This window comes from Diceros bicornis, chromosome 9 (genome assembly GCF_020826845.1).
Source record: "Diceros bicornis minor isolate mBicDic1 chromosome 9, mDicBic1.mat.cur, whole genome shotgun sequence".
Taxonomy (NCBI): Eukaryota; Metazoa; Chordata; class Mammalia; order Perissodactyla; family Rhinocerotidae; genus Diceros; species Diceros bicornis.
The window spans coordinates 42,229,395-42,255,824 of record NC_080748.1 but is presented as its reverse complement, the minus strand read 5'-3'; the positions used below and the strand labels follow the sequence as shown (position 1 = coordinate 42,255,824).

Sequence of the window (26,430 nt, the reverse complement as noted above, 5' to 3'; positions counted from 1 at the left end):
TAATATCTGAATATCTGTAGGTCTGCTATTATTCTCTGTTGCTTTATTTGTTTCTGGTCATTCATATTCTCTTTTTCTGTATTTTTAACCATGCCTCATAATTTTTTATAGGATGCCAGACATTGCAGATGAAATATTGAAGAGGTTCCTGAAAATATTATTTTTCCCAAAAAGAGGATTATGTTTTCTTTTGGCAGGCAGGCAGAGTACAACCAGATATCCTTGATCCTGTAAAGAGTTGGTTTTATGCTTTGTAATGGTATTGCACTTAGTATTGCACTTAATACTAGGGCATGATCCTTGTCGGATTTCAATGGAAAGCCTGAGTTGTTTACCAAGTCTTTCAAACATTATTGGACTTGAACTCCAATCACTTACTTCCTCTGCTCGTCAAGGTCACCCACAACCCCAAATTCTCCAACACAGAAAAGTATTTTTGCATCCTCATCTTAAACAACCTTTCACAGAAGCATCTGACACAAGTGGCCATTTCCTCTAAGGCAGACACTGTTAGCTCTATAAACCAAGACTGATTTCCAACTACTTTACCTTTTCTTGCCTCTCCCATGAGGGAGAAACAGCTAAACCTAAGTAACCCCCCACTACCTAAATCAAATAGTTCCTGTATTTTGGAAAGTGAGTGGTCTGAGTTGCAAGAGTGAGAGTCTGGATAGTGAAGAACACCTGTACTTGCTTTCCAAGCCTCCCTACTAGCCAGGGAGTAGCCATGTGCAATAGATCGAACCAACGAGATTGTCTGTTGGTATTTCTGGGAAGGCTTTTGCTTTTCCAGAAAAAAAGAAAAAACACAGCGAGTGCTCTCTCCTCCCCTTTTTCTAGCCCTGAATAAAATCTTGACAGTAGAGATGCTGCTTTTAGACAAATATTATCTCACATTTATACAAAAACCTTAAAAAACTACGTCATCTAGTTATACCACCCTGTACCCCTCCTTGCTGCTATCATCAGGTAACACCTCACACCCTGCTTATGCCTCAGCATTCACTGAACACAATGGGGCCTGGTTCCTGATCCCAAGCCCTATAATATCGTTTTAAAAGATCTATGCACATTCCCTAGCCTCAACTTTAGCTCCTTGAAATATTCAGTTAACTTTACCCCCACCACTCCTTTTAGCTACACACACACACTCTCATGGCACATCCCTGCCTTATCAACTGAAAGTACTCTACCTATGAAATACTTATTTCAAATATTTTTTTCTTTGACTTGATCCTTATATCCATCCAGGTCCCTCACACTATAACTCCTTTATCTTTGTTTTTATTACCTTGCTGATATCTCCAGTCCTCTAACTACTCTGCTTTTTTTCTAAGTGCCTCCTTCAGAATTAACTAATTAACAGAGTCAACAAATAATTATGAAGCTACTACACTGTGGGAGGAGCAGAGCAGCAGAGGAAAACTAGACAGACATAGTCCTGCTTTCAAGGAACTTAAAATTATGGTAGGGGAAAGAGCTATCAATCCAGGATGCAAAACCAAAAATATTTACAAATTGTGATAAGTTTTACAAAGTAAACAAGGCACTGATTGAGAAAGACAACAATGTAGGAGGGAGGAGAGGGCAAGTCAAAGAAGGCTTCTTCTAAGAAGTGATGTTTGAGCCAAGCCCTGAAGGATAAGAGTAGTTGGCAGAAGAGCATGTTGGGCAGAAGGGAAAACAAAGCCCTTCTCTCCGAGGGTCCCTCTGTCCTCTTCCCTTTCTGTTCTCACTGTGTGGGTCTTCTCCCTCTCAGCCAGGCTCTTTCACCTAATCCACTGTATTCTTTCTAGACCTCATCTTCTGTCCTTCCCTTTCCGTTTCTCCACAATTTCTCTCTTTCCCTTTTAGCCAGCATACAATGTAGAACTAGGGAATATTTAAATTACTGGTTTAATAATTATTAAATTATTTATTATTAGCTAAATAATTAACCTTTCTGCTCTTAATTTTGTTAAAAAAGTAGGCTGATTGTGTATATTTTCTTTAATTTAAACAAAATCTGCAGAACTTAACTCTGTGCCACTCAACTGATTTTCTTCCTTGTGAATCAGTATACTTTTACTAGAAACAAAAGCAAACATTAATAGTTTAGTTGATAAGTGAAATAACTTATCAACTTCACTTAATCACTTTTACAATACTTTTCTGAAATGTAAGGTAAATCAAGCCTAACCTAATCAAATCTTATGGGACTGATTGTCCCTAAGCATCCATAAAAAATATTAAATATTTTCCCCTTTTATAAATTACACATCTATAAATCTGTTCAAAGACTTTAAACAGGTACAACCGTAGAATCAAACTCACAGTCCCTGTGCAACGGCTTTCTATAGTCTCACCAGAATGTTACATTCAGTAATATTAGTATATAATATCTTTACAGCATGCATACCTTGTTGTCTTCCCAATAAAGTGCAAAACATTCATCTCCAGGTTTCCACAGTTTTGCATACTCCATAGGAATAGATGATTCTAGTACTTTTTCTGGTTTAATTGGCCCAGATCTTCTTTTGGGTCCACTATTGTAAAAAATTTTATCATCATAGGGTGTAGCTGTGATGGGTCCTGCTGGCTTAATAGGTCCTACTCGCCTTCCCTTCAGTGGCATTTCTGTCTCTCCATTTGGAACACCAATGAAACTATCAGTTCGGACAGGATTCTGGTAATCAGTATTTACATTAAAATGTTTTTCAATTTTTACACCACTGAAAGCTTCATTATTTATTGTTCTTGGTTTCCTGTCATAAAAATTATCAGGATTTGCCGTTTGGTTTTCTCTTTTCCCACGTTTTTGATTATTATAATCTATGGATTCTTGGGGAAGTGGATTTTCTTTTGTGTCTGCATAGGATAGACCTTTTCCTGATCTGCTTTGCATAGAGTTATCCCTTCTTTTAAAAGCACCATCATTGTGCTGAGAACTTAAAGGGTACAAAGTATCTTTAGTTCTATCATATCTAGAATACGGTCTATCACACTTGATTCTCTCTTCAGCCCACACTTCAGATCCTGAAGAAATACTCGGTCTTTCAGAACCTCTGTTTCTAAGTAATCCACTGCCTTCTAAAAATGACTTTGAATTTTGGGTGTCTCTTTGAAAACGAGGAGGTTTTTCATTTCTTGACTGCCTGGTATCATTTCGAGGAAGATATCTTGGTTGATTATTATCTTTTACTCCATTTTGCTCAGCATTTGACAATCTGTGTTGTCCCTGATGAAGCTGCTGTGGCTGTGATTTAGGTTCTGAAAAGTAAAAGTATATATATTCATATTAAAATGAAGACTCTTCATTAATACTTAGTTATTTTAAAATGTCTAAAATTATACTAGTACAAAATTATCAAACTACTATTTTAACACCTTCCACTATCTTCTCACCTAATTATCTTAATCTCTCTCTGCTTTCTTAGCATCCTGTATTTCTAATGTACAGTTCTCCTGGTTGGCCACATTAGTAAAGAAGTGATATGAACCATGAAAAAATGGTGGATAATTCAAAAGCAATTTGTCTTTGTCATTGAATGTTTGCATTCTTATAGCTATCTACGTATGGTATTCTAGTAATTCATTTCTCAACATTAATGAAATAGAACTGCAAAAGGCTAACTCAGAGGCTGCTATGAAACTGGACATGTACAAATCCTTGCTCATCGCCTTTCTGTATCCCACTCCAACTTAAAAATGTATAGCTATTACTGTCAGGCTCTAGCCTTTGCAAAAATGTTATTTCTCAAATCTTTCTGGATCTGGAATTGCTAAGTGTTTGGACTACAAATAGATATCCTACTAGAAAAAAGAGTCAATAATTTTCTTGACCTACCAAAGAATTAAGAACAGCTACTACTTAGAAATACAAAAAAAAAAGTGTTAAAAATATAATTAAGCATAATAGTGCAGAAAATGTGCAACTAGAAACCAAAAGCAGTAAGATGGTAAATATATATTCATAGATAATTTACTGGCTGTATTTCACATAGCGATCTTCATTCTATTTCAATTTCGTACCATGTCATTTACACTTTCTTCATCCTTTGTTTCATACAGCATGTCTATAACATTATTACCAAACATACTGACTGATCTTTGGCGCACAGGTCTTGTTTCTCTTGTCATACACCATAATCAATATGCAGATCAGGATTATTCTTATATTTCCCCAGGGTTACAATACTTCCCAGCAGGGGCACTACTGACATTTTGGATGAGACCGTTTCCTCCATTGCAAGAAAATGAACTGCTTTGACCTCCGGGCACCAAATGCCAAAGCACCCTCCCTCAGCATTCCTAGTCACTGTGACTACTAAAACTGTCCCCATACATTTCCAAACACCCACTGGAGGCGAAAAGAGAGCTGATAAACTGTTTAGATCAACAGGGATAAACAGAAGACTTTTAAAGTTCCTAAGTGACAAAACAAGTCACAGACTAAAGATCAAGACTCAAAATGGCAAGAAATTTCTCAACAGAACAACTGGAAGCTAGAAGCCTATCTAATAGGCTTCAAATGTCTTTGAAATAAAAGGAAAATTATTTTCTAAGTACAGTTCTATATCTAGCCAAACCACCCATTAATTATGACAAAGAACAAAGACTTTTCAAACATGTAAGATCTCAAACAATAGCCAAGACCGTTTACAGAGACTTTTTAAAAATCACTTTTCCCCAAGATCTGCTTTGTAAATATAACACAAACATCTTATTCTTAACAACTGTAGTCAATATTAAATTTTTCTTTAGAAAGATGCAAAATGGTCACCTTTAGTTTCTGCTGGCATTTTTGATTATCCAAGAGTAAGGATTCAGAATAGTAGTGAACATAAGCAGGACACAAATCAGCATTTTCAGTAGAAAGCATGTACTGGCATTTGTTCCAGTCATTATTAGAGAATAAAAACAACAGTTGCCTCTTGCTGACTATCTGCTATGTATTAGGTACCCCACACTAGCACTTGACGCACATTATCAATAGTCCCCACAGTAGTATTAAGATACAGGTGTTATGAGGTTTATTTAACAGAGAGAGGTAAACTCCCTTGTATAGTGAGTTGGAGAAATTTTTCAACTTCCAAAATAAGTCAAATATGAAGGTATTTTATTTGCTGTCAATTAGGTTTGAATAGATATTGAAGAAGTGTTTAGGGTTCGATTTTTCTTAAATTATTCCAATTAGGGCCACCAATACCTATGATGGTCAGGAAGCACAAATAAATTAGGTCATTATGAGAGCAACTAAGTATCCTAGACTATAGAGAGTGTCTGGATAACCACGTACACAGAATGAAGGCTTCAACTAGGCTTGGTAGGTGTGGGAGAATTTGATTTCAGTTCTTCTAAAAGAAAAAAAAGTAAAGATTTCCTAATCTATTTAATTGACAATATACATGATTGTAGAATAAACATGTAATTTTACTATAATGAATATACTTAATTTCTGTTATGATGCTGAGATAATATAGTGAGAAAAGAATCTATAAAGGAAATAATTTTTTAAAATAAGAATTTCTCTTAAAAATAAACTAAATGAGGCAGAAGTCAAAATTGTGCTTTTAAAAGAACATACTTTTCACATACATCCATTTCATTCCAAAATAAAATAACAGTAAGCCAAGAAAGGAAGGTCCTTAAACGTTTCACCATTCTCAATTTTCCTTAAACCCAACATCTTTTGTCTTAGGTTAAGTAATAAAGTCAAATATAAAGTAAATATTTTGAAACTGAGCTAATCTATTAAGTAAATAACAGAATATGCTCAATTACTAAATTGTGAAAAGGTGATCTTAAATAAAGAAATAGCCCCCAAATCAAATAGAAAGCTCCTCAGTTCTATGGTCAGAATCTGGTTGCTCTCTGTCACCCTTCTTGAGAAGGCATGATGATTCTAAACCACCCAAAATACTAATTGGCACCATAGGCCAGGTCTAGAACCACTCTAATAATAAGTATATCGAGAAATTTTTCTGTAGAGCCAGCAGAATAAATTGCATCACTATTTTTTTTTAATGTCCTGAAGGGGAAAGATGAAATAAAAGCATAAATAGAAATTGGTAACATTTAATATTAAGTAGGAGAAAAAAGGAAAAGCAAGATTAGCAAAAATGATAGAAAAATTCATCACAAAACTGATAAAACTGTGAAAACATCTAAAAGATCAAAGTGATAAAAAGCTCATATGAAAAAACTAATCAAAGAATTCTGCATGAGTTTAGCTTGACTTGTGAGAAAATGTCCCTATTATACTAGATGATGAGTTTCAAAATGTATGTTTACAAGATCGATTACAATGTTTTACATCCCCATAATTTGAAATGCAAGGATCACTAAGAATGTATTTATTAATTGTCACAAATTATTTGGGTTTATATATAAGAATGTGCTGAATTAATCAGGTATCTTAAAATATTAATACTTCTTTGCAGAATATTCATTCTCCAGTCACGGTTGTACCTGCATTTTATAGTAGGAAAACAGGTATATTTTGTTTCCCAATATCATTCTTCATTTTATTCAGACCTACCTGAAGAAGAAGTGACTTAATATTTATTAAGATTTTACTATGTGCCTGACTCTACTTTAAAATGCCTATATTATTTCACGAAATTCTCACAACCACCCTGAAGGGCAATATTATTACCCTTATTTTATAAGTGAAGAAACAAAGCAAGGTTAGCAGCTAGAAAAACACTGAAGCCAGAATTTAAACTCAAATCTAACTGAAGCCAAAGCCCAGGATTTTTCCACTAGGCCAAGCTGCCTGCCCAGAGAAACAAAACAGAATGTAACCCACAGCATGTTCGCTACAATTTTATTACCTACATCTGTTCATTTCTGGTGAGATGCAGAAATCACACAGGCTCTTTCACAATCCCTTATGGGCTGAAAAAATAAATTTGGATACTAGGACTGCCAGAATCCTGACCTAAAATTAATAATCTCTTTCCGTTAATGCAGAAAAAACTAAAACTCTTATTAACAGTTGGACTGGTATTTAGAAGCTCACAAACTGGAACTTGGAGCTAACATAGTGTGTAGGATACAACCTCTGGAGAGGGACTGCATAGGTTATATCACAGCTCTGCCACTTTGCAGTTCTGTAACCTTAGGCAAGATATTTAACTTTTCGAAGCCTCATCTTTAAGGAAGGGATGAAAATAGCACATATCTCAGAGGATTAACTCTGAGTAAAGTACTCAGAACAGTATCTGGCTTTAATAAACACTCAGTAAATGTTAGCTGTCATTGTTATTATTATAATAATTATTATTCGTATTGTAATTATGCAAATAAACTTAGTTGATTACATTAGGAAAAACCAATACTTGGATGATAAAGGCAATTCCCTAGTTACACCCCACCCCACCAAGCCTCATCTTTAGCTAGGATCCTTACCTTGCTTTAGTTTTTGTTTGTTTTTGTTTTTTTCTTGTTGAAAACAGTCCAGAAAGAATGGTTTAGTAAAAACTTCTTCAGTATCCAATTATAAAAGTCATTTTATAAAGAAAATTTAGATACATCAGAAAGTCAAAATCATACTCGCACACTGCTGCTTTTCACTTAAAATATACTATAAACATTCTCCAGATAAAATTTCTTCTATACACGCTTTAAAATTTTACTATATTAAAACATGGCAAGAAACGTTTTAAAAAGTAAAAATCACTCATAATCCTATCATAAGAAAAATGTATAGAATGAAAGTGCTATCTTCTGCCTACCCAATCCCACCTCTAGAGATAGCCACTACTAACATTTTCAGAGGTTATTCTTCCTTTTTACATAACTCATAGAGACATATCTACACATTTTATTTTATTTTTTTACAAAAAACAGACATGCACATCTCATAGGCTGCAATATACTTTTTAAATCAACTGTATATCATGGGCATCTTTCCAAGTACATAGAGCTATCTCATTCATTTCAATATTGTACTTTTTGTTTTAAAGGGGGGTACTGTAAATATTATTAGATATTACCCAAATTGAGAGTCTTAGCATTTTTTTCTCCAGTGCCTAGCTACAATAGAATCAGGCAAATAGAGGGCATTTGGCGCATATTTGCTGAAAGGAAGATACAACTACTAAAAACAATGGGAATGGAACGATCCTGCAAGTTCAAAATGACTACTTGTTTAACACTGTTACCTAGGCTCAGCTAAGAGTGCAACACTGAAATAGAAAATGTACTCTTCTATTTTGCTTTCTGTAAGAAAGGTGTGCCAGAAAGCACATTGGGATAGATTTAGATTAAGTTCAAATAATTACAGAAAAAGACTGCACAACACACAAATATTGAGCTCAAGACCAAATAAATTCATTCTCCCACTTCCTAGTGATGCGTCTTCGACAGAGTCACAAACAGCCCCAGTTTCTTCATCTGTAAAGTGTGAATAATGATACTTATCACAGGATTATGGTGAAGATTCAATTTGAAAATATTTGTAAAATTGCTTTTCTCCTGGAACCATAAAGGTTCTTTGGAATTAGACTGACCATTGAAATTAAATCCCAGTCCTACCACTGAGCAGCTGTCAGACCTTGTAAAACTGGAATAATTCCACTCACCTCTTTCCTTCATTCAGTAACTCTATACTATAGTTACTGAGCACGGACTACGGACAGGCATCAATACTGTTCTAGTCACCATATGCGAAGCAGTAAGTATGACCCACAACCTCTCTATTCTGTGGTGCTTTAGGTATAATGGGAAAAGGCAGACAACAAATAAGTAAACAAACAAATAACACAGCTTAAAACTGTGATAAAGCCTAAGAAGGAAATGTAAGGACTGTTATCATAAAACTGGAAGTGGTGGGGGGTACACCTATTTAGGGGAAAAGTTCTCTGAAGAAGTGGTGCTTCAGTTGAGTCCTAAAGAATGACAAGAAAGGCAATGAAAGCAATGAAGAGTAGTCCAAGAAGAAGGAACAGCACATACAAAAGTCCTGGGATAAAAACTTGCTTCACGAAGGCAATACATTCCTGAAGAATTAAAGTAAAAACATAATCACCACCAACTTAATTTTAAAGAGAAAAAGATTGTATATACCAGTACCTCAAAACTGACGTCCATTTTGCTAAATAAAAACACCAAATCCCAGAAAAAAATGGACACAAGAATTAACATTAGTTATAACATAATGTGACACAGCATTTTTCTCTCATTAGTTACTCAAAGATATATAGTTGTTTTGTTCTCATTAAATTCTTTCATAACAATGACACACATTGAACTTTAAGCTCACAAATAAACATATTTATGATAGTCAATGTTTAAAGAATTAATCTTTTAGTGTCCCAAATCCCCTTAAAAAACAGAGAGAGAAAAGTCAATGAAAAAAAGCTGGAGGGCATAAAGCATAAGATCATTGCTGCTATAAATGAACAAATCATAACAGAGAAAATGCAACACACATCAACAATACAACTGCAAAGATGCCCTTTTTCCAGTCATGCAAAAGGCATGCAAAGTCCAAGTCAGTCCTTACAAATGCCAAAAGAAAAAAAAAAGTTTGGTTCAGGGAGTACACAAAATTCCTCATATAGTTAAAAGACCAAACGTGCTTATCTCAGGGTACAACTATAACAACATTCCCATCTTACAGATAAGGAAGCTGAAGAAGCTTGACTAACGTCACTCAACTAGTAAGTCAAGTGCTCCCTTGTTGATAAACTAGGCATTTATATGTGAGGCGCTAAACTTGTGGGTTGAAAAGCATTTAGAAATGATAATTTTATATTATTTTTGCTTGACCTGAAATATTAACATTTATTGAACAAAATATACTGAAAATATCAACTGAACATACAGAACCATAATTTATCATCAAACTTATAAAACTGAAAGGATGATGTGTCAGAACGACTGACACTGTCATACAGGAAGCATCAGTCAAGTGTGAAAAACTAAACTTGTGTGATCTTTTCTTCCAAGCTGATCACTATCTTCCAGGATCATGAGTATGATAATTTTACACTCAATAATATCTTTACAACACGTTCTTGCAAATTTCACACAAAACTATAGCTAAACAAAAATGAGAACTTTTACCATCTGAAGCCAAAACATGCTAGTGAAATTTAAAGTCACTTTATTTTCAGGGGCAGAAAAATGAAAATAAAGAGGATTTAAAAAAAAAAAACCAAGGGAATGTCCATTTATGGGCTAGAATACTATTTTTAAAAAGTCATAGTACCACAGTACAACAGATTACCTACTGATGTATAAACTGAATCAATTAGAATAGCTGAATTACTGCTGAGTAATCCCTCAACAAGTAAAGCAAAACAAAAACAAATCATTAAAGATTTTTGTTACAAAAAGATGGTATTAACTGATTAGTACAAGAATTCACATTACAAGAGAAGTATAACACTTTCCAGTATTCCTATGTCTATATTTAAGCCAGTTTATGCATAATTTTTTTCACCTCAAAATTCTCAACTAATTTTCTCAATTATTCAAATCACGGCTTTTAGTGTAAAATATCTTTAGATATTGTGTATATTCTGTAACGATCACAAAACTCTTTGGCTATGAAAATTTAGCTATCAGCTCAAAATTTATATACTGTGTTTCCTCTATAAAAAATTATTTCCTCTATAAATTTATTCTGTATGAATTCCGACTTAACGTTACAAGGCATAAGACCAGAGACTATGTAAGTACATATAAACACAAGTGGTTATAGATGATTATGTTTTCCATATGTTATAAAAATAAAACAAAATCTTTTAAAAATATTACAGGATAGGCAAGAAGAGAAAATGCCTATCACCCCAAGCCTATAGCATAACTTTCTCATGCTATATTAAATATGTTCTTTCTTACCACTCTCTTCAAAATAATCATTTTAATGTCCATATAACATTTTTCTACCGGATATCCTTCAGCTTGTCTTTTAACCTCATCACTTCACTGACAGTATTTTTGTCAAAGTTTCCAAACAGTGGTGTGCTGGAGCCAGGCTGAACATTCTATAAGAACTGATTATTAAATTTTCAGAAAATCCACAAGCTGGTTGTCAAACTGCTGATAGCTTGAAACCAGCCATAGTGGAAATATTTACACCACAGAAATCATGAAAAGCAAAAAATCAGGGCATCCCTCCCCCGCCTCCACCTCTTCTTCCCAGAGCCAGTTGTTAAACATTCATCAGCACCCTACTGACGCTATAAACCTAATAGACATTTCCATTCATCATCTTTCAGTTTCTCTCACAGTCCTCCTACTTCTTTGGCAGCTGCTTTCTCAGTTTCCTTTGCTGGCTCCTCCATCTCTACCTGCTCTCTAAATCCAACTGCCTGCTTGATATCTCCCCTTGATTTTTAAAACTTAACATGTCTTAAAATTAAACTCTTGATTGCTCTTTCCTACCAAAAACTAATAGGTGCTTAGAAATGCAGCATGGTAGAAAGAGATCTGAGTTGGGAATCAGACAGACAAGGGTCCAAATCCCAGTTCTTTAGTCTTACGGGCAATATGTTTTATCTCTTCAAGCCTATTCACTCTTCTGTCAAGTGGAAATAACAACATATATCTTGAATTTGCAGACAATTAAATGAATTAATAATATGCAAAGCACCTAGCATATAGTACATGTTCAATAAATGCATCTATCATTTTATTTTATGGTCAATAAATGCTTAAATGAATGGACCATTAATTGAGGAGGAGGAATATAAAAGAATGGCAAAATGAAAAAGAGGCACATGTGTTCTAATATTCTGAGAAGAGCTGTATCCATCTTCTACAGATCTAAGCACTAAAGAAAATTAATTATATATCATAATTGATAGCATGGTTAACAAATCTTAAAAATATGTACACCAAGTAATTTAACTTCCACACATTTACTTAAATAATCATCAATATGTACATAATCTTCAATAATAGTCTTTTAGTTAAATTTAGAAACAACTTTCAAATTACTAACATTAATGGAATTACAATTGATTAGTATGCAGCCATTAAAAATTATGCTGACAGGAATATATAATTACATGGAAATATGGTTATACTACATTGTTAGGATAAAAAAGCACCCTATATAAGTAAGATTTCCTAATAGGAACAAAAACAGAATATGATGATGGGATTATAGACTGTTTTCTTTTTCTTTTGTTAACTATATTTTTTATTTTTTCTAAATTTATCAAGTAACACCTATGCAACAGGAAACAATACACTTGTATGGCACTTGATCAAGAAATTAATTAACCCCAATTCACAGTTTCTATTCTTAAAACACCCTTTTGCTCTAAGACATGCTTTAAAAAGTGTATTTCAAATTTATGGTAAGCTAATTTGAACCAACTTTCTATATATTACCTTTAAAATTTTTCACTAAAGTTATCCCTAAATCCATATACAATTTTCTATATATAATTAATTATCAAATTCAAATAACTATTAAATTCACATTTATAATTAGGACATTACATGTGCAGCACTGTGGCCTATTTTCACTTTCCACCTGGTATTTTGTCTAACATCTTAAACTACTTGGTTTCCTTGCCCTGACAAAAGGAAGATGTCAGGTGCTACGCTGTCAGAACACTTACAAATCTAGAGACCCCAGTGTCAACACAGACCAGAGCATTTCCAACTCCAGCAAAGAACCAGGGTATTTGTTGTAGTTGTTAGTTCTGGTTTTAATTTCTAATCAGCTGTTGACTCTTACTTTTGTACTTTTGTACAAATGCTGAGGCACTGTCAAATTGCTAAAGGAGTTTCTGAATACTTACTCTCAATTTCAGTGTATTTATTCAGTGTACTTATTCGTGATCAGGCACTAAGTAGTACTGTTAAGGTAACAAGTCCACAAAACAATTGAAAACAATTCAAGTTAACCTTAAAGCACTATCTAGAAATTTGGGGCAAATTTATACTTAAAAAAGAATGGAGTGGTAGAAAGGAATCAGTGCTATCACAACAACTCAAGAACTGGGAAGGCCATAGGGATGCATAGGAATAGAGAAAAAGTGACAAGGTAGTGGGTAGATAACTAGACATTCTCTCTGTTGTGCTTATGACTACTCATAGAGCAACCATTCGTCCCTGGCATCCAAAAAGGCATTCCACCATCAATTTCGATCAATCACTGCAAAGCGAAATGAGGAATAATGTTGTTTGATGCAATTAGACGTAAATATACACAATAGTCAATACATGGGCGATCTTTTCTTGAGGAAACTCTTTACAAGAACATCTAGTCTAACACTTACATATTCTCTCTCTCTTCCTAACCCAGGAAGCTATTACCACTATATCACATTTCCTTCCTGTAGTCTCTATTCTTCAGTCTTCAAAATTTGAGCCATAAATCTATAGCCAAACTATTTAAACCAAATTGAAATTTAATTAAAAGAAAACAAAACTATCAACTATTTAAAGCCTGCAACTTCATGTGAATTATCCATCAACCATTAATACTATATCTGCTAACATCTGAATAGATTATTTACAGCTGAATATTGTGCAGAATTTGAATTATGCAGTATGGCTAACCAAAATAAATGCTACTTTTCACCAAATCCACAGGAAATAGAGTAATGGGAACTCCATAAAAACAGTATATGTAGTAGAATTTGAATTTTATCCTGCCAATGAGAAGAGTCAATGGAGCAGTTTAAGCAAGGGGGTAGTGGATCAAATGTGTGTTTTGAAAGATAACTGACTGCAATATGAAGATGGGATGATAAAGTTCTACAAAAAGTCAGTGGAGGGTTGATAAGGGCCTGAAGTAGGGTAGTGGGGGTGGAGATGAAGAGATGATAAGTGGAGAATGCTGCTGTTGCTGCTAATTGCTAATTACAATGATGATGATGATGATAGTGGTGGTGGTGGTGGCAGAACTATCATTACATGAAGGTACGCACTTTATTTAGTACTCTATATGCAGTATCTAATTTGGTCTTCTCAATAACCCTATAACTTAGGTGCTGTTACTATTTCTCCATTTCCCAATGAAGATATTAAGGCTTAAGAGATTATGTAACTTGCCCAAAGACATACAACTAGTAAATAGAAGAGCTGTGAGTTAAGTCAGTGGTAGAATCACCTGTATTTATCCACCCCAGCACCCTGCACAATTCTCCCCTTCTTTTGGTAACAGAACCTTGCTTTGAGAGGGGAGGTAGTGGTGAAAACTACTCCTTCCCCCTTTACATATAATCCCAATGGAATCAATTAAGATGTCCTGTGCTTTCCTGACTTAAGTGGGCAGATGTAGACATAAGGAGATGGAAGGTCTTTTTCTGTCTGATCTCCTAGGTATAAGGGCTGTTTGCTTGTTTGTGAGAAATATTTTTTTTATTACCCCATATTACGAATGGAGATTTGACACCAACAGCTATAGTGCTCTTTTCTCTAAGTCTCTTTGGGTCTCTCTTCCAGCCAATCCACACACACTAATGCCAACATTCCCAGTGGGACTCAGTAGAGCTTGGGAAATCAATAATTATATGATGAACAGTATTTATCTTTTCCCAGAAAAATTTGCTTGCAAAGTTCAGATGACTCTTTTTATCTGCATATCTTTATACGTCATTATGCCACCTTATATGTTGGCCTTATCCTATACTTGGAGCTACCCGGGCCAATCTTTGCTACCACGCAAAGACAGTCTGTTAACACACAAAAAAAGGAGAATTCAGAGACAGAGAAAGACTTTCCAGTTATATGAGCCAATAAATTCCTTTTTTGCTAATTTGGATTTCTGTGGCTTACATCTTAGAGCAAACTAATTCACAAAACAGTGTCAGAAAATAGGGTGATACAAGTGACAAAACCTAAAATGTAAAAGTTGTTTAGTAAAGGAAGGGTACAGGGTAGTGAAAGTCTCCTCATCCCCTAACCAGGAAGTTGGCACCCCTCACTGTGCAGTTAAACTGCCACCTGTTGTCCTGGAACTGAGACCACCTAACTAATGAGGCTGATGCTTTACAGAACTTAGTATGAAAATATCAGGAGGATAAAAAGTGTTGGTTATTTCTCACTGCCTTCACTAAGTCTTACAAGAAAGAGACAAGCTGGCAAGTTTGAAAGTAGAAAGGACACAGATGCAACTAGCTAAGAGGTGCTCTTCTCAATTATACCAACAAGACAAAAAGACTAAGAATCAGAATATCACGCTTCTTCAGGGATTACATAATTCTATGAACCAAGGAATAAAAGAGGGAAAGTGCAAGATGAGACTGGGTCCTAGAAAGGGGAAGCTTGGTCACCTACGACCAGGTCCAATATTTACGAATGTTGGATGATTTTAGTTCCTATATTTGTTCAATTTAAATCTTATCTTTTTCATAAAAATATCTCTATTTGAATTTTGTTCATATTTTTCTTAGTGTTTACACTTGATATAATTGGGTCATATTCTCTATTCTACTTTATAAAATTCTGACACAAAATATTTAGAAACATAAATAAAACATAATACACATTTAATTTACAAAATAAGCTCCACAAATGAGGGGACAGTAAAGGAGTAGGAGAACTTAAGAGAGTTACTCTGTCCACTTTTCTCACAATGCTCCTTGTTCCCCATTGAGAACAAATTAAGGTTATCCTGGCCTTATTTAGACATAGCAAGTTAAAACAATAAAGTTACTATCTCAAGGCATCTCTTTCCCCTATATCTCTGGCCAACCCAGATATCTTCCATGATCATAGAAAGAATCAAACCTACTCCTTCTGTCCCAAGTTGAAACTTAAAATACATATTCCCAGTGGGCATTGTTTTAAATGGTAGTTATGTACTACTGCAGTGATATATTGATTAACTTAAGGTATATGATGACATAAAAAATGACTTTTGAGAATTGGCCTGATAATCTAGCCACCAATTATAACATCTAGTCTATAAAGCCAGATTCAAAAAACTCTCTATATAGGAGCCTTTTGGCACACAACCCTATCACAAACTGATCAACTGAATATTCCCAAGTTGACATTAAGTCATTATGTATCACACAGAATACTTTAATTAGTGATTACCCTCTGAAAAAAATGTAATCTTACCTCATTTTTTTCAGTATATTGATAAAAATGTCAACTAGAACTATGTTTGATTCCAATTTAAAGATACAACAACAACAAAGTCAATGCTAAGAGAAAATCTCTAAGAAAAGTACATATGATGATCAATTACCTCTGATGGAAGTTTTTAAAAATCAGAATAAAGAAATGATAGCACCCTCTGTTCTTTTAGAGAAAATTATATAATATAATGTGAAAATAAATGTGTTACTAATTTGCGTTAAATCTGTCAGAAGCACATTCTCAAGGGATGTATTTTTTTTTTCAACAAGCCGGACACAGTCTGATACGACACAACGAGTCCCTCTAGACCTCGGCTTACTCAGCTAAAACATGACTTCCAGGGGTACCCAAACTAAACAAAATCTTCAGACAGCTTATATGATATAAAACATGGAAGCGAGAAAGGTTTGATTATTCAACTAAATTACAAACAAACATTTAAAAACCCCAAACATACAACATCACTGACTTACGATTACTTCTTTATGACCAATTTAGGACTGTAACAGGCCCAACTGATGACACCAACGATACGAACATAAATAAAATTATAAGATCATAACTCTCTTCACTAGCTATCCATAAGGCATTGAACCACTAAACATTATGGAGACCCTATCCTGAAAAGCCTTCTATATTTTCCTTATAAAAATGGCCAACATTTTCTCCCATCAATGAAGAGCTAATTTTAGAACATAAGATTTATGGAACAAGGACCAAATTTCTGAAGGAAGAGCAAAGTGGAGATTCAATTTCACAAAAGTAAAAGGTTATTCTGGGCTTTATTTCCAATTAAAAAGAAACATGAAATCATAAAATGAGCAGCAAAACAATTCAGTAGCTTGCTTCAACTGTTTATTTTACTATGAACCCCAACTTACCTAAGAATACCACAGTAGTATGAGTAGGTTAACAAGAGAAAGAGTAACAGAATGATCTCTGCAAGATATCTGAGCGTGTCCACACACCAAGCATTCCCATCAATCCTGTCCCTTTCATTGTAACAGAATTACGTGAAGACAGAGCCAAGGGAATATGAGAAATATCTACAAGGGCAATAATCTTCAATCCATATATGTGTCAATTTATTGTCCAACTGTTTGTGCTTATGTGTGTTATCACCAATCTCCTCTGAGTGATGTCAACACCATCAAAGAAAGAGTTGAGGGTCAGAAGGGCTGCTACTGACAGAATCAGTTTCTGGTCAAATATTTAAAACAATGAAATAACCGAGCAGTATTTTCAAGCTTCCTGATTAAAGTATTTCCTAGCCACTTGAAACAACTAATTGGCATTATTTTGGCAATAAAACTTTGAAATAAAGGATTAAATATTATTATATCTTACAAATATGCCATATAATGTCTGATTACTGTATTCAAAATTGCTTTTGCTAAGCCTTTATATTTTGTTCAGTGTTGTTTACACTAAGTAAATGATAAAAAAGTAAATTATAAAAGGTTTACACTAAGTAAATGATAACATTATTTTTAATATGTATTCTTATACCCTTTTAGATTGTGATTTCTTCTGTCTCACAAACTAAACAGTAAGCTTCTTTGGGGCAAGAGCTACAAAATCCATTTATTTCCTTGAATTTTTTGAATGAGGTATTTTATTATATTTTGTATCCCCACCACTTACCATAGACCTGGTACAAATAAATACTACATGAATAATGCATTTATAGAATGAATAATTCCTCATGACACATATAATTGTAGTCTCACTTCAGTCTCAGTCTCATTTTCCACCTTGCAGCCAGAAATTTTTTTTCTGAAAGCATCAAACAAACTTTGTTGCTCTCATGCCAAAAACCCTTTCATGGCTTTGCACTGCCTTTTGGATGAAATAAAAAGTTCTTAGGACAAATTCCTCTCAATCTGGCTCCAGCCTCCCACTTCTATCCCTGGCCTTCTATCTCTACCTCTCCCATACTCTCCCAGGCACAGGGAACTGGTGCTCTGATGCCTCCAAGCCTGGATACCCAAAGATCCCTCCACTTGGACTGCTCTTCCCCAAACGCTCCTCCTTGGACTTGTCTGAATGCCACCTCCTCTAAGTAGCCTTCTGCCCATCTCCCATTTTGGTTAGCTGGCCTTCCCACAGTACTTTTAGGAAAGGAAAAAAATTTGCTTCTCTGAGAATAATAGTCATCAACTAGGCATAAAATGCTACTGTAATTTGGAGGGGATGATTTCTGGTGTCAGGATGACCACAAGAACATGTGAATTTGGATAAAATTTAAGAGGCCGTATAAATATTAGAAATATCTAATTTCTTGAATTTGGGAATTTATAAATGTCACAGATTATATTCCTTGTGAAAATCAAGGGTCTGGAATACTATTATAATGTCCATATTTTTCTCACATTCTAGCTGACTCCGTGGCATATTAATAACAGTAATGTAAATACAACACATTCTACTAAAATAATATCCAATATTAACAGATGTATTCATAAATTTCTGTCCCCTTAGAAGTAAATATCTCTAACACTGATGCTTGGTTTTGAGTGTATTATTCATGTCACATATCTTAATTAACTTTGATACATTTTTCCAAGTGGGATGCTAATATTACTTCGTTTTCTTCATACAGAATGTATTCTGTGAGAATTGAAACATTATAGACACACAGTTCACAGCAGAATTACCATCCTCAGTCTCAATTTCTATTTTTTTTTCCTTTATATTTTTGCTGGGAAAGATTGGCCCTGAGCTAACATTTGTTGCCAATCTTCCTCTTTTTTTCTTTTTTCCCTCCTCAAAGCCCCAGTACATAGTTGTATATTCTAGTTGTAAGTCCTTCTAGTTGTTCTACGTGAGCTGCCGCCACAGCATGGTTACCGACAGACAAGTGGTGTGGTTCCACGCTCAGGAAACGAACCCAGGCTGCCAAAGCACAGTGCGCCAAACTTGAACCACCAGGCCATCAGGGCTGGCTCTCAGTGTCAATTTCATTATGATGTAGGAGACACTTGAAGTCAAAATCAAATGTAGGGAGACAGAAGAATAACAGGAAATCAAAGGAGCTCTGATTGGGATAATAAAAAGGGAGGCTGAGACAAAAATATCAAGAAGTCAGAGACATTTGAAGAAGCAATAGAGATTCTCCTGCCAGCCTTGCAAAAGCAAACAAACATGTTGTGAAGTGCCTATGGAGGGGGTCATGTGGCAAGGACCTGAGGGCCTCTAGGAGCTGAAAACATCCCCCAGGCAACATCAAGCAAGAAAAGGGGAACTTCAGTCCTACATCCACAAGGAACTGCATTTTGCTAAAAAACCAGTGAGCTTGTAGGAAGACCTCAAGCCTCAGGTAAGATCACAAGCGCCACGTGAAATCTTGATTTCAGTATGTGAAAACTTGATCAGAGATCCCAACTAAGCTGTGCCTGGACTCCTGTACCACAGAAACTATGAGATAATATATTTGCATTGTTTTAAGCCACCGACTTTGTGGTAATTCATTAAACAGCAATAGAAAACCAATGTATCATGCTTTATAACCAAGAAAATACTGCTCTTACATGTGTCTGCTTACAAATCTCATCTACATCAAAAATTTGTTTTTTCAAATAATACATTGCCTTTTCTATACAATCTAGCAAATAAGCTTCCATTTTCATGAAATCTACACACTTCAAATTTGTTATAAAAGCACTTTATCTCTGAACTTTGGTTTGATTCAAAAAATATCTGAAAGAGAAAACAAAATGTAAAAGTATATTTCTCTAACTTTTTGGAATCATATTTTAAAAACTGACTATTTTAGAAAATATTTACCATAGTCCATGCTTAGAAAAAGAAGATACACATTTAACATACTTATTTCTCTTTTCAATATTTATATCAATCACTAAAATATATCATATTAAGAAATACATCACATTGTGGGAGCATGTTCACTCATCGTCTGAATATTTTCATATAATACGTAACATACGGAGAAAAATAGTATAGACCAATTTCACAATCAAAATAAGTTGTTATAAGATTATATAATAATAAGTTCTCCAACATAACAATCTGTTTTCATAGCCAAATCTGTCAGCTAGTAAACTCGCAGGGAAAGAGTTTGGTGATATTACCCACCATACAGTTACAGGGCAAAATAAGCTGCCCTTTAGTATTTTCAGAATATAACAATTAAAATTTTCTTCTGTGCTTTTGTCAAACAGTAAATTTGTAATTAAATAAATTTTTGAAAGCCCAGAATAGATGTTCATATTGTCAGTTGCTTTAGTGAATCTTTTTTGTACAATTCCAAATAAAATTTGGTCTTTTAAAAAGAAATCTACTTTAAGTTATCCTACCTTCCACACTCAAAGTCCCCATTTTAGACTCCAAGAAATCAAATAATGTGCTTGGTGCTGATGGCCTTGCATTTCCCAGTTCTTCTTCATCTTCAGATCTTATTCGCCCCCTGCCTTTTCCTTTACCTTAAGAAGTAAAGCAAGACATACATATTATACATGCAAAAACAAAAGGAGCAAAGACACTAAAATATAATCAGCAGACATCTTAAGTAGGACTTGGTATATATTTCTTTTCATATTTTTCTGTATATTCTACATCTTTTATAATAAAGTTTTTAAACGATTATATTAACTAGCACCTTTAATCCTCTAAATAATCTATCCAGAAATTTGAATTTGTTCATGTAAATTATCTTTTAAGGAAAAAAATCATTTTTATACAATTTTTCTTTAACCACTTTTTTTTTGTTTTTGCTGAGGAAGATTCACCCTGAGCTAACATATGTTGCCAATCTTCCTCTTGTTTTTTTTTGCTTGAGGAAGATTCGCCCTGAGCTAATATCTGTGCTCTATTTTCTATGTGGGTCGCTAGCACAGCATGGCTGACGAGTGGTATACGTCCGCATCTGGGATCCAAACCTGCAAACCCAGGTCGCCGAAGTGGAACATGCCAAACTTAACCACTATGCCACAGGGCCAACCCTAAACACTTATTTTTTAAAAGAATATAGGATTAGGACTTTAAAAATCACATACCACATTTGACAAGGCAATGATTAAAGAATAACACTAAATAAAACTCATGTTCTTGTTAATTTATAAAACTTTGCAGACTATTTAGTCATTTATACAAGTGGCATAGTTCTAGAAATAATTAATAGAGCTAGTGACTTTATTTTATATTTTCTGTATTACTCACAACAATCCTGTTATATAAGCCATTATGAGACACAGCTTATATAGAGATGAAGACAATGAGACCCAGAGTAACCTGCACAAGTCTCTCTGGTTCCAAACTGGTGCTCCTTCCACTTACCACAATGGTAAATGTAGTCACAGTCCTCACAGCAACAAAACCCAGCCTCTGTCAACAAATATTCAATACTATCTGGCACAATGCTTAATGAATTATACCTCTCAGAGGTGGACCCATAACAGGTTTCTGTTTATTGCTGTTAAGAAGTACATTGAGTGCTGCTTCTAAGTTGTTGCCATTATCCATAAGAGCTTGCCTTGATGCTTCCTTACTAAAGCCCATTTCTGTTATGTGCTTCAGAGCCTTCTCATCAACCTGTAAGGAATGAATAAAAAATCTATGCTGATGGCCAATAAATAAAACGAGGTATAAGTTTTTAACTATATACTGTTTTTTAACTACAAATTACATCTCATGCTTATGGAAAAAATGTCACATTAACACAACATTCACTTGCTATTTTTTCATACCAGTAGCCAAGGAAGAATTCGTATGATACATGAGGTTGTGCCTTGAGTACTCTCTGACTTTACAAGTACCAAATGCAAAACAAAGGAAATTTTATGATACGTCAGAATAAGGCTTTTGAAAATAATATAGACATTGAAAACTACTTAACAAAAACTTTTCATGGTCGATACTTAAATACTTCCTAGAAAAGAAATGTAATTTATATAGCACCTCTCCAAAAATGCAAAGTATAAAATGAAGCTAACAAAACGGTACCATCTCAGTAGCTTTGTTTTTTTTTTTACTTTCTATTATTTCAGTATTCTGCTCTATATTCTTAAGCAATACTATCTAGGATGCTTTGACAATCTGTACCCTGAATAGGAAAATCTACTTTACAAATGCCAGAACACAAAATCTCCTTGAAAAATCTAGACCTGAGTAGAATTCAAGAACTGTTTAAGTAACATAAACATATCCCATGAAGAAATTTCTTGAACCACAGGCAGCTGAGGAATACATAACTAACTTTTGTACCTCTAAGAGTTAAGATGGATAGGCTTGATTATACATGGCATGCATGTTGCAGACAGCCACTCTGATACCTGTGTAGACACTGATAAAAGTACAGCACTTTTTTCTAAACCCTGACTGTATCCTCCCAAACACAGAATCCTTCCTAAACACAGTAGCTACTATCAACAGATCAGAATTGACACATAAGAGAAACTTCACATCCCTGCTGTAGATATGCTAAAGTAAATGTAAAAAAAGACTTGACATCAAAGCTATAATTCATCCTTCTTATCCAAAAACTTATCTGAATGTAAAAAATAACAAACCTTCCAAAACCTTTCCCTTTCCCAGTTATCTCCCAAATAAATATCTAATTAAGAATATTGTTCCATATATAGAACTTGACCAAAAACACTTTTACTAATCAATTAATACTCAAACTTTGCATAACTTATTCTACTTTTCTTGTTGACCTGATCTGCAGTTAACCAAACCTCTCAATCAAGGTGTTAGCAGGGCCACACTCTGTCTGATAGTTCTAGGGGAGAACCTTCCTTGTTTCTTCTAGCTTCTGTTGTTTGTTGGCAATCCTTGGCATTCCTCAGCTTGTAGATGCCTCACTCCAGACACATGGCCATCTTCTTGCTGTGTATCTTCAAGTCATCGTCTCTCTTTATGTGTCTGTCTCTGTGTCTAAATTTCCCCTTTTTATAAGGAGATTAGATTAGGATCATATTGGATTAGGGCCTACCCTAATGACCTCTTTTAAACTTGATACCTCTGTAGAGACCCTATTTCCAAGTAAAGTCACATTTTAAAGCACTGGTGCTTAGAACTTCAACATGTCTTGAGAGGGGACACACAATTCAACCTATAATACCATCTATTATCAAAAATTATTTTAAGGATCTATCGGCTGACATCCCAATCAAGTCTTCCTTCAACTGTTGAAAATAAAGAAAACCATCCAACATGCAAAAGAATTTGGTACCTAGTCATTAGAATAATTCATGTACTTTCAAACTTACATCAGTATTTCATTTGTCCTTTTGATGGTTCTTTCATTTATTTTTATTTTTATTTTGCTGAGAAAGGTTGGCCCTAAGCTAACATCTGTAGCCAATTTTCCTTTTTCTTGCTTGAGGAAGGTTGGCCCTGAGCTAACACCTATGCCAATCTTCCTCCATTTTTTGTATGTGGGTCGCCGCCACAGCATGGCTTGATGAGTGGTGTAGGTCTGCGTCTAAGATCCGAACCCGCAAACCTGGGCCGCCAAAGCGGAGCATGCAGAACTTTAACCACTATGCCACCAGGCCAGCACTTCCCCTTCATTTTTGAATAATAGTTTTGCTGGATATAGAATTCTTGGTTAACAGTTTTTTTTCTTTCAGTACTTTGAATATATCATCCCACTGCTTTCTTGCCGCCATAGTTTCTGATAAGAAATTGGCTGTTTATCTTATTGAGGATCCCTTATACTTCATGAGTTGCTTTTCTCTCACCACTTTCAAGATTTCTCTGTCTTTAGCTCTCAACAACTTGATTATAATGTGTCTTGGTGTGTCTTGCTTTGAATTTATCCTTTTGGAGTTCAGAGTTTCCTGGATTTGTAGATTCATTTCATCAAATTTGGGAATTTGGGGCAATTACTTCTTCAAATATTTTTTCTGTCCCTTTCTCTCTTCTCCTATTGGGACTCCCATAATGTGTATGCTGGTACATTTGATGGTACCCCATAGGTTCCTTAGGCTCTATTTTTCTTCATTCTTTTCTCTGTCTGCTTCTTAGACCAGGTAATTCCCATTGCCCTATATTAAAGTTCACTGATTCTTTATTTGCCTCCTCTAATCTGATGTTGAACTATGAAATTTTTCATAGACTAATGAAATTTTTTATTTCAGCTACTATACTTTTCAACTCTGGAAATTCTATTTGGTTTCATTTTTGCAATTTCTATCTCTTTATTGATATTCCCTACTTGTTCATATATCGTTCTCCCGATTTCTTTTAGTTCTTTGTCAATGCTTCCCTTTAGACCTTTGAGCATATTTAAGACAGTTAATTTAAAGTCTTTGTTTAGTAAGTCCAAGGCCTGGGCTTCTTCCAGGATGCTCTCTGTCAATTTCTTTTTTTCCTATGAATGGGTCATATTTTCCTATTTTTTGGTATGCTTTGTAATTTTCTATTGAGAAATGGAAATTCTGAATACTGTAATGGTGGTAATTTTGGAAATCAGATTCTCCTTTTTCCTCAGGAATGCTGTTGTGACTTGATAAAGACTGCAGCTGTAAGCTTCTTTAGTGACCTTTCCAGACTTTCTTTGCAAGGATTATAACCCCTATAGTATGTGATCACTGAAGTCTCTGTTCCATTATCTCTGTGGTCAGCTGGTGACTAGCCTCTTTCTTCATCAATCACTACTCTATATGCTGCAAGAGTTTCACTAGGCTCCAGAGTTCTAAAATAGTTGCTTCAGACAGTGTTTGTCAGCTTAATAGACATTTCAGTGGAGGGGCCAATTCCTGGAACTTTCTATTCTGCCATCTTTATGATATCACTTCCTTCATATGTTTTTAATCCTTGCAACAATCCCAAACTGCTGGTCTCTGGTGTTCTATGGCAAGACATCCCCAGAGAAGTATTCTCAATTTACTCAAGTTTAAGAGCATCTTGAGTTAGGGACCATGACTTTTGCAGCTCTCTGTATCCACTCTAACCTGAAAACTGAATTTTTTTTTTTTAAGAATAAGATGATCATAAATTCAAGGAAGAGATAGCCTTGTCCATAGTTATAAACCCATTCTCCCTGGCCAGTGACTGATTTAGGAGTGGGCATGTGACCTAGTTCTAGTCAATGAGACATATATGGAATTTGCTGGAGATTTCAGAAAATACTTTCTTATCTGATAAAACAGACCCACACCCAGAGAAATACTCCCTTTCTTTCCTGTCTTTGAACTTTTTGCATGAAGATTTAACACATGGAGAACCCTGTAACTCAGAGAAGAAAGTCAAGAAATCACAGAGATGCCCACCAGAGCTCTAACACTGTTATACTGCTGAATTTATCAACCTTTATAACCATCTACCTCTGAATTTCTTGTTATACAAGATAATAAACCTCCATTATTTAAGCTAGTCTTAGTATTCTATACCCTGCAGACAAAATCACTCCAAGTCATTCGACCTCTAAAGAGACAGGAAAATGAATTCCTGTCAATTCTCTTATATCTGAGGACACTGCAGCATACTAGAAATATCTTTAACCCCTCCCATTTGTCTTGAAAATCCATGCATATTTTGAGATTGAGTACATAATATACAAGCACTTGTTTCAATATATTTTTCCAAAAGAGCAAAACAAAACAAAACAAAATCAATTTAGACAAAATTTGAGAAAAGATGTTGTGAAGGGTAGGGAAGGGCAGACAACTGTATGTTTTTGATGCAACATCTTTCAGAATGTAATTTCCATTGAGTGCCTTCTATTTAGTTTGATGGCTTTTTATCAATCCATTCTAAAAGACATTATTCAGACATTAAAAATTTAAGTAAAATGGAAGTTTCAGGTAAATTATTTTTCAAACAATCCAAATTTTCCATGAGTTAATTGTAATCCTTAATGAAAACCTTCCTAGAGTTGTAACATCTATTCATAATACACTGAACACAGCCAGTGCTGGTTGTGAGAAAGAATAAAAAATCATCAAGGCTATTAAAGGAAGTACACAGTAACTTTGTGGTTAGTTCTTTAGCCTTACCAGTTCTCTATAGACACCTTCATGTTTCCCCTCTGATTTGGTGGACTTTTCTTTCTGTAAAATCTCCCTATTTCGGTTACCAGCAGTACTCATGTTGAGATTACTTCTAGCACCACCACCACCTCCTCCAAATGTCTTGGTCTTTAGACAAGAGAAAGATAAAAGAGACATAAATAAATAGCATTTTAAAATAGTTCTAAAAACTAAGCTATGACTAAAAACATCTAGCAAAACCGAAGTATTTAAAAGTTTCTAATTATGCTTTACAGGAAAAAAATGAAATGTTAACTAATTCTTTTTAAACAAGTATCTATAAGCCATAATCTCTTCTTCCCACAAGTTCAGGCAAGGCAATTAAAAAATTACATGACTATAATCTTTAAGTCTCCAAGGCAAATCATCAGAATAAACTTAAGTAGACAAC

At 34.7% G+C, this 26,430-nt stretch overlaps 1 protein-coding gene across 7 annotated transcripts in view; it reads right to left on the bottom strand.

Moving 5' to 3' along the window:
- Positions 1-26,430, bottom strand: part of TDRD3 (tudor domain containing 3) — a 171,992-nt gene that overhangs the window by 55,879 nt on the left and 89,683 nt on the right. For all 7 annotated transcript variants that reach the window (XM_058548277.1, XM_058548279.1, XM_058548278.1 and 4 more), the window contains exons 8-11: positions 26,007-26,147; positions 21,438-21,594; positions 20,361-20,486; positions 2,399-3,249 (exon numbers count right to left, since the gene is read on the bottom strand). In XM_058548277.1, coding sequence (XP_058404260.1) covers positions 2,399-3,249; positions 20,361-20,486; positions 21,438-21,594; positions 26,007-26,147 — 1,275 coding nt within the window. The remainder of the gene's footprint in view (positions 1-2,398; positions 3,250-20,360; positions 20,487-21,437; positions 21,595-26,006; positions 26,148-26,430) is intronic.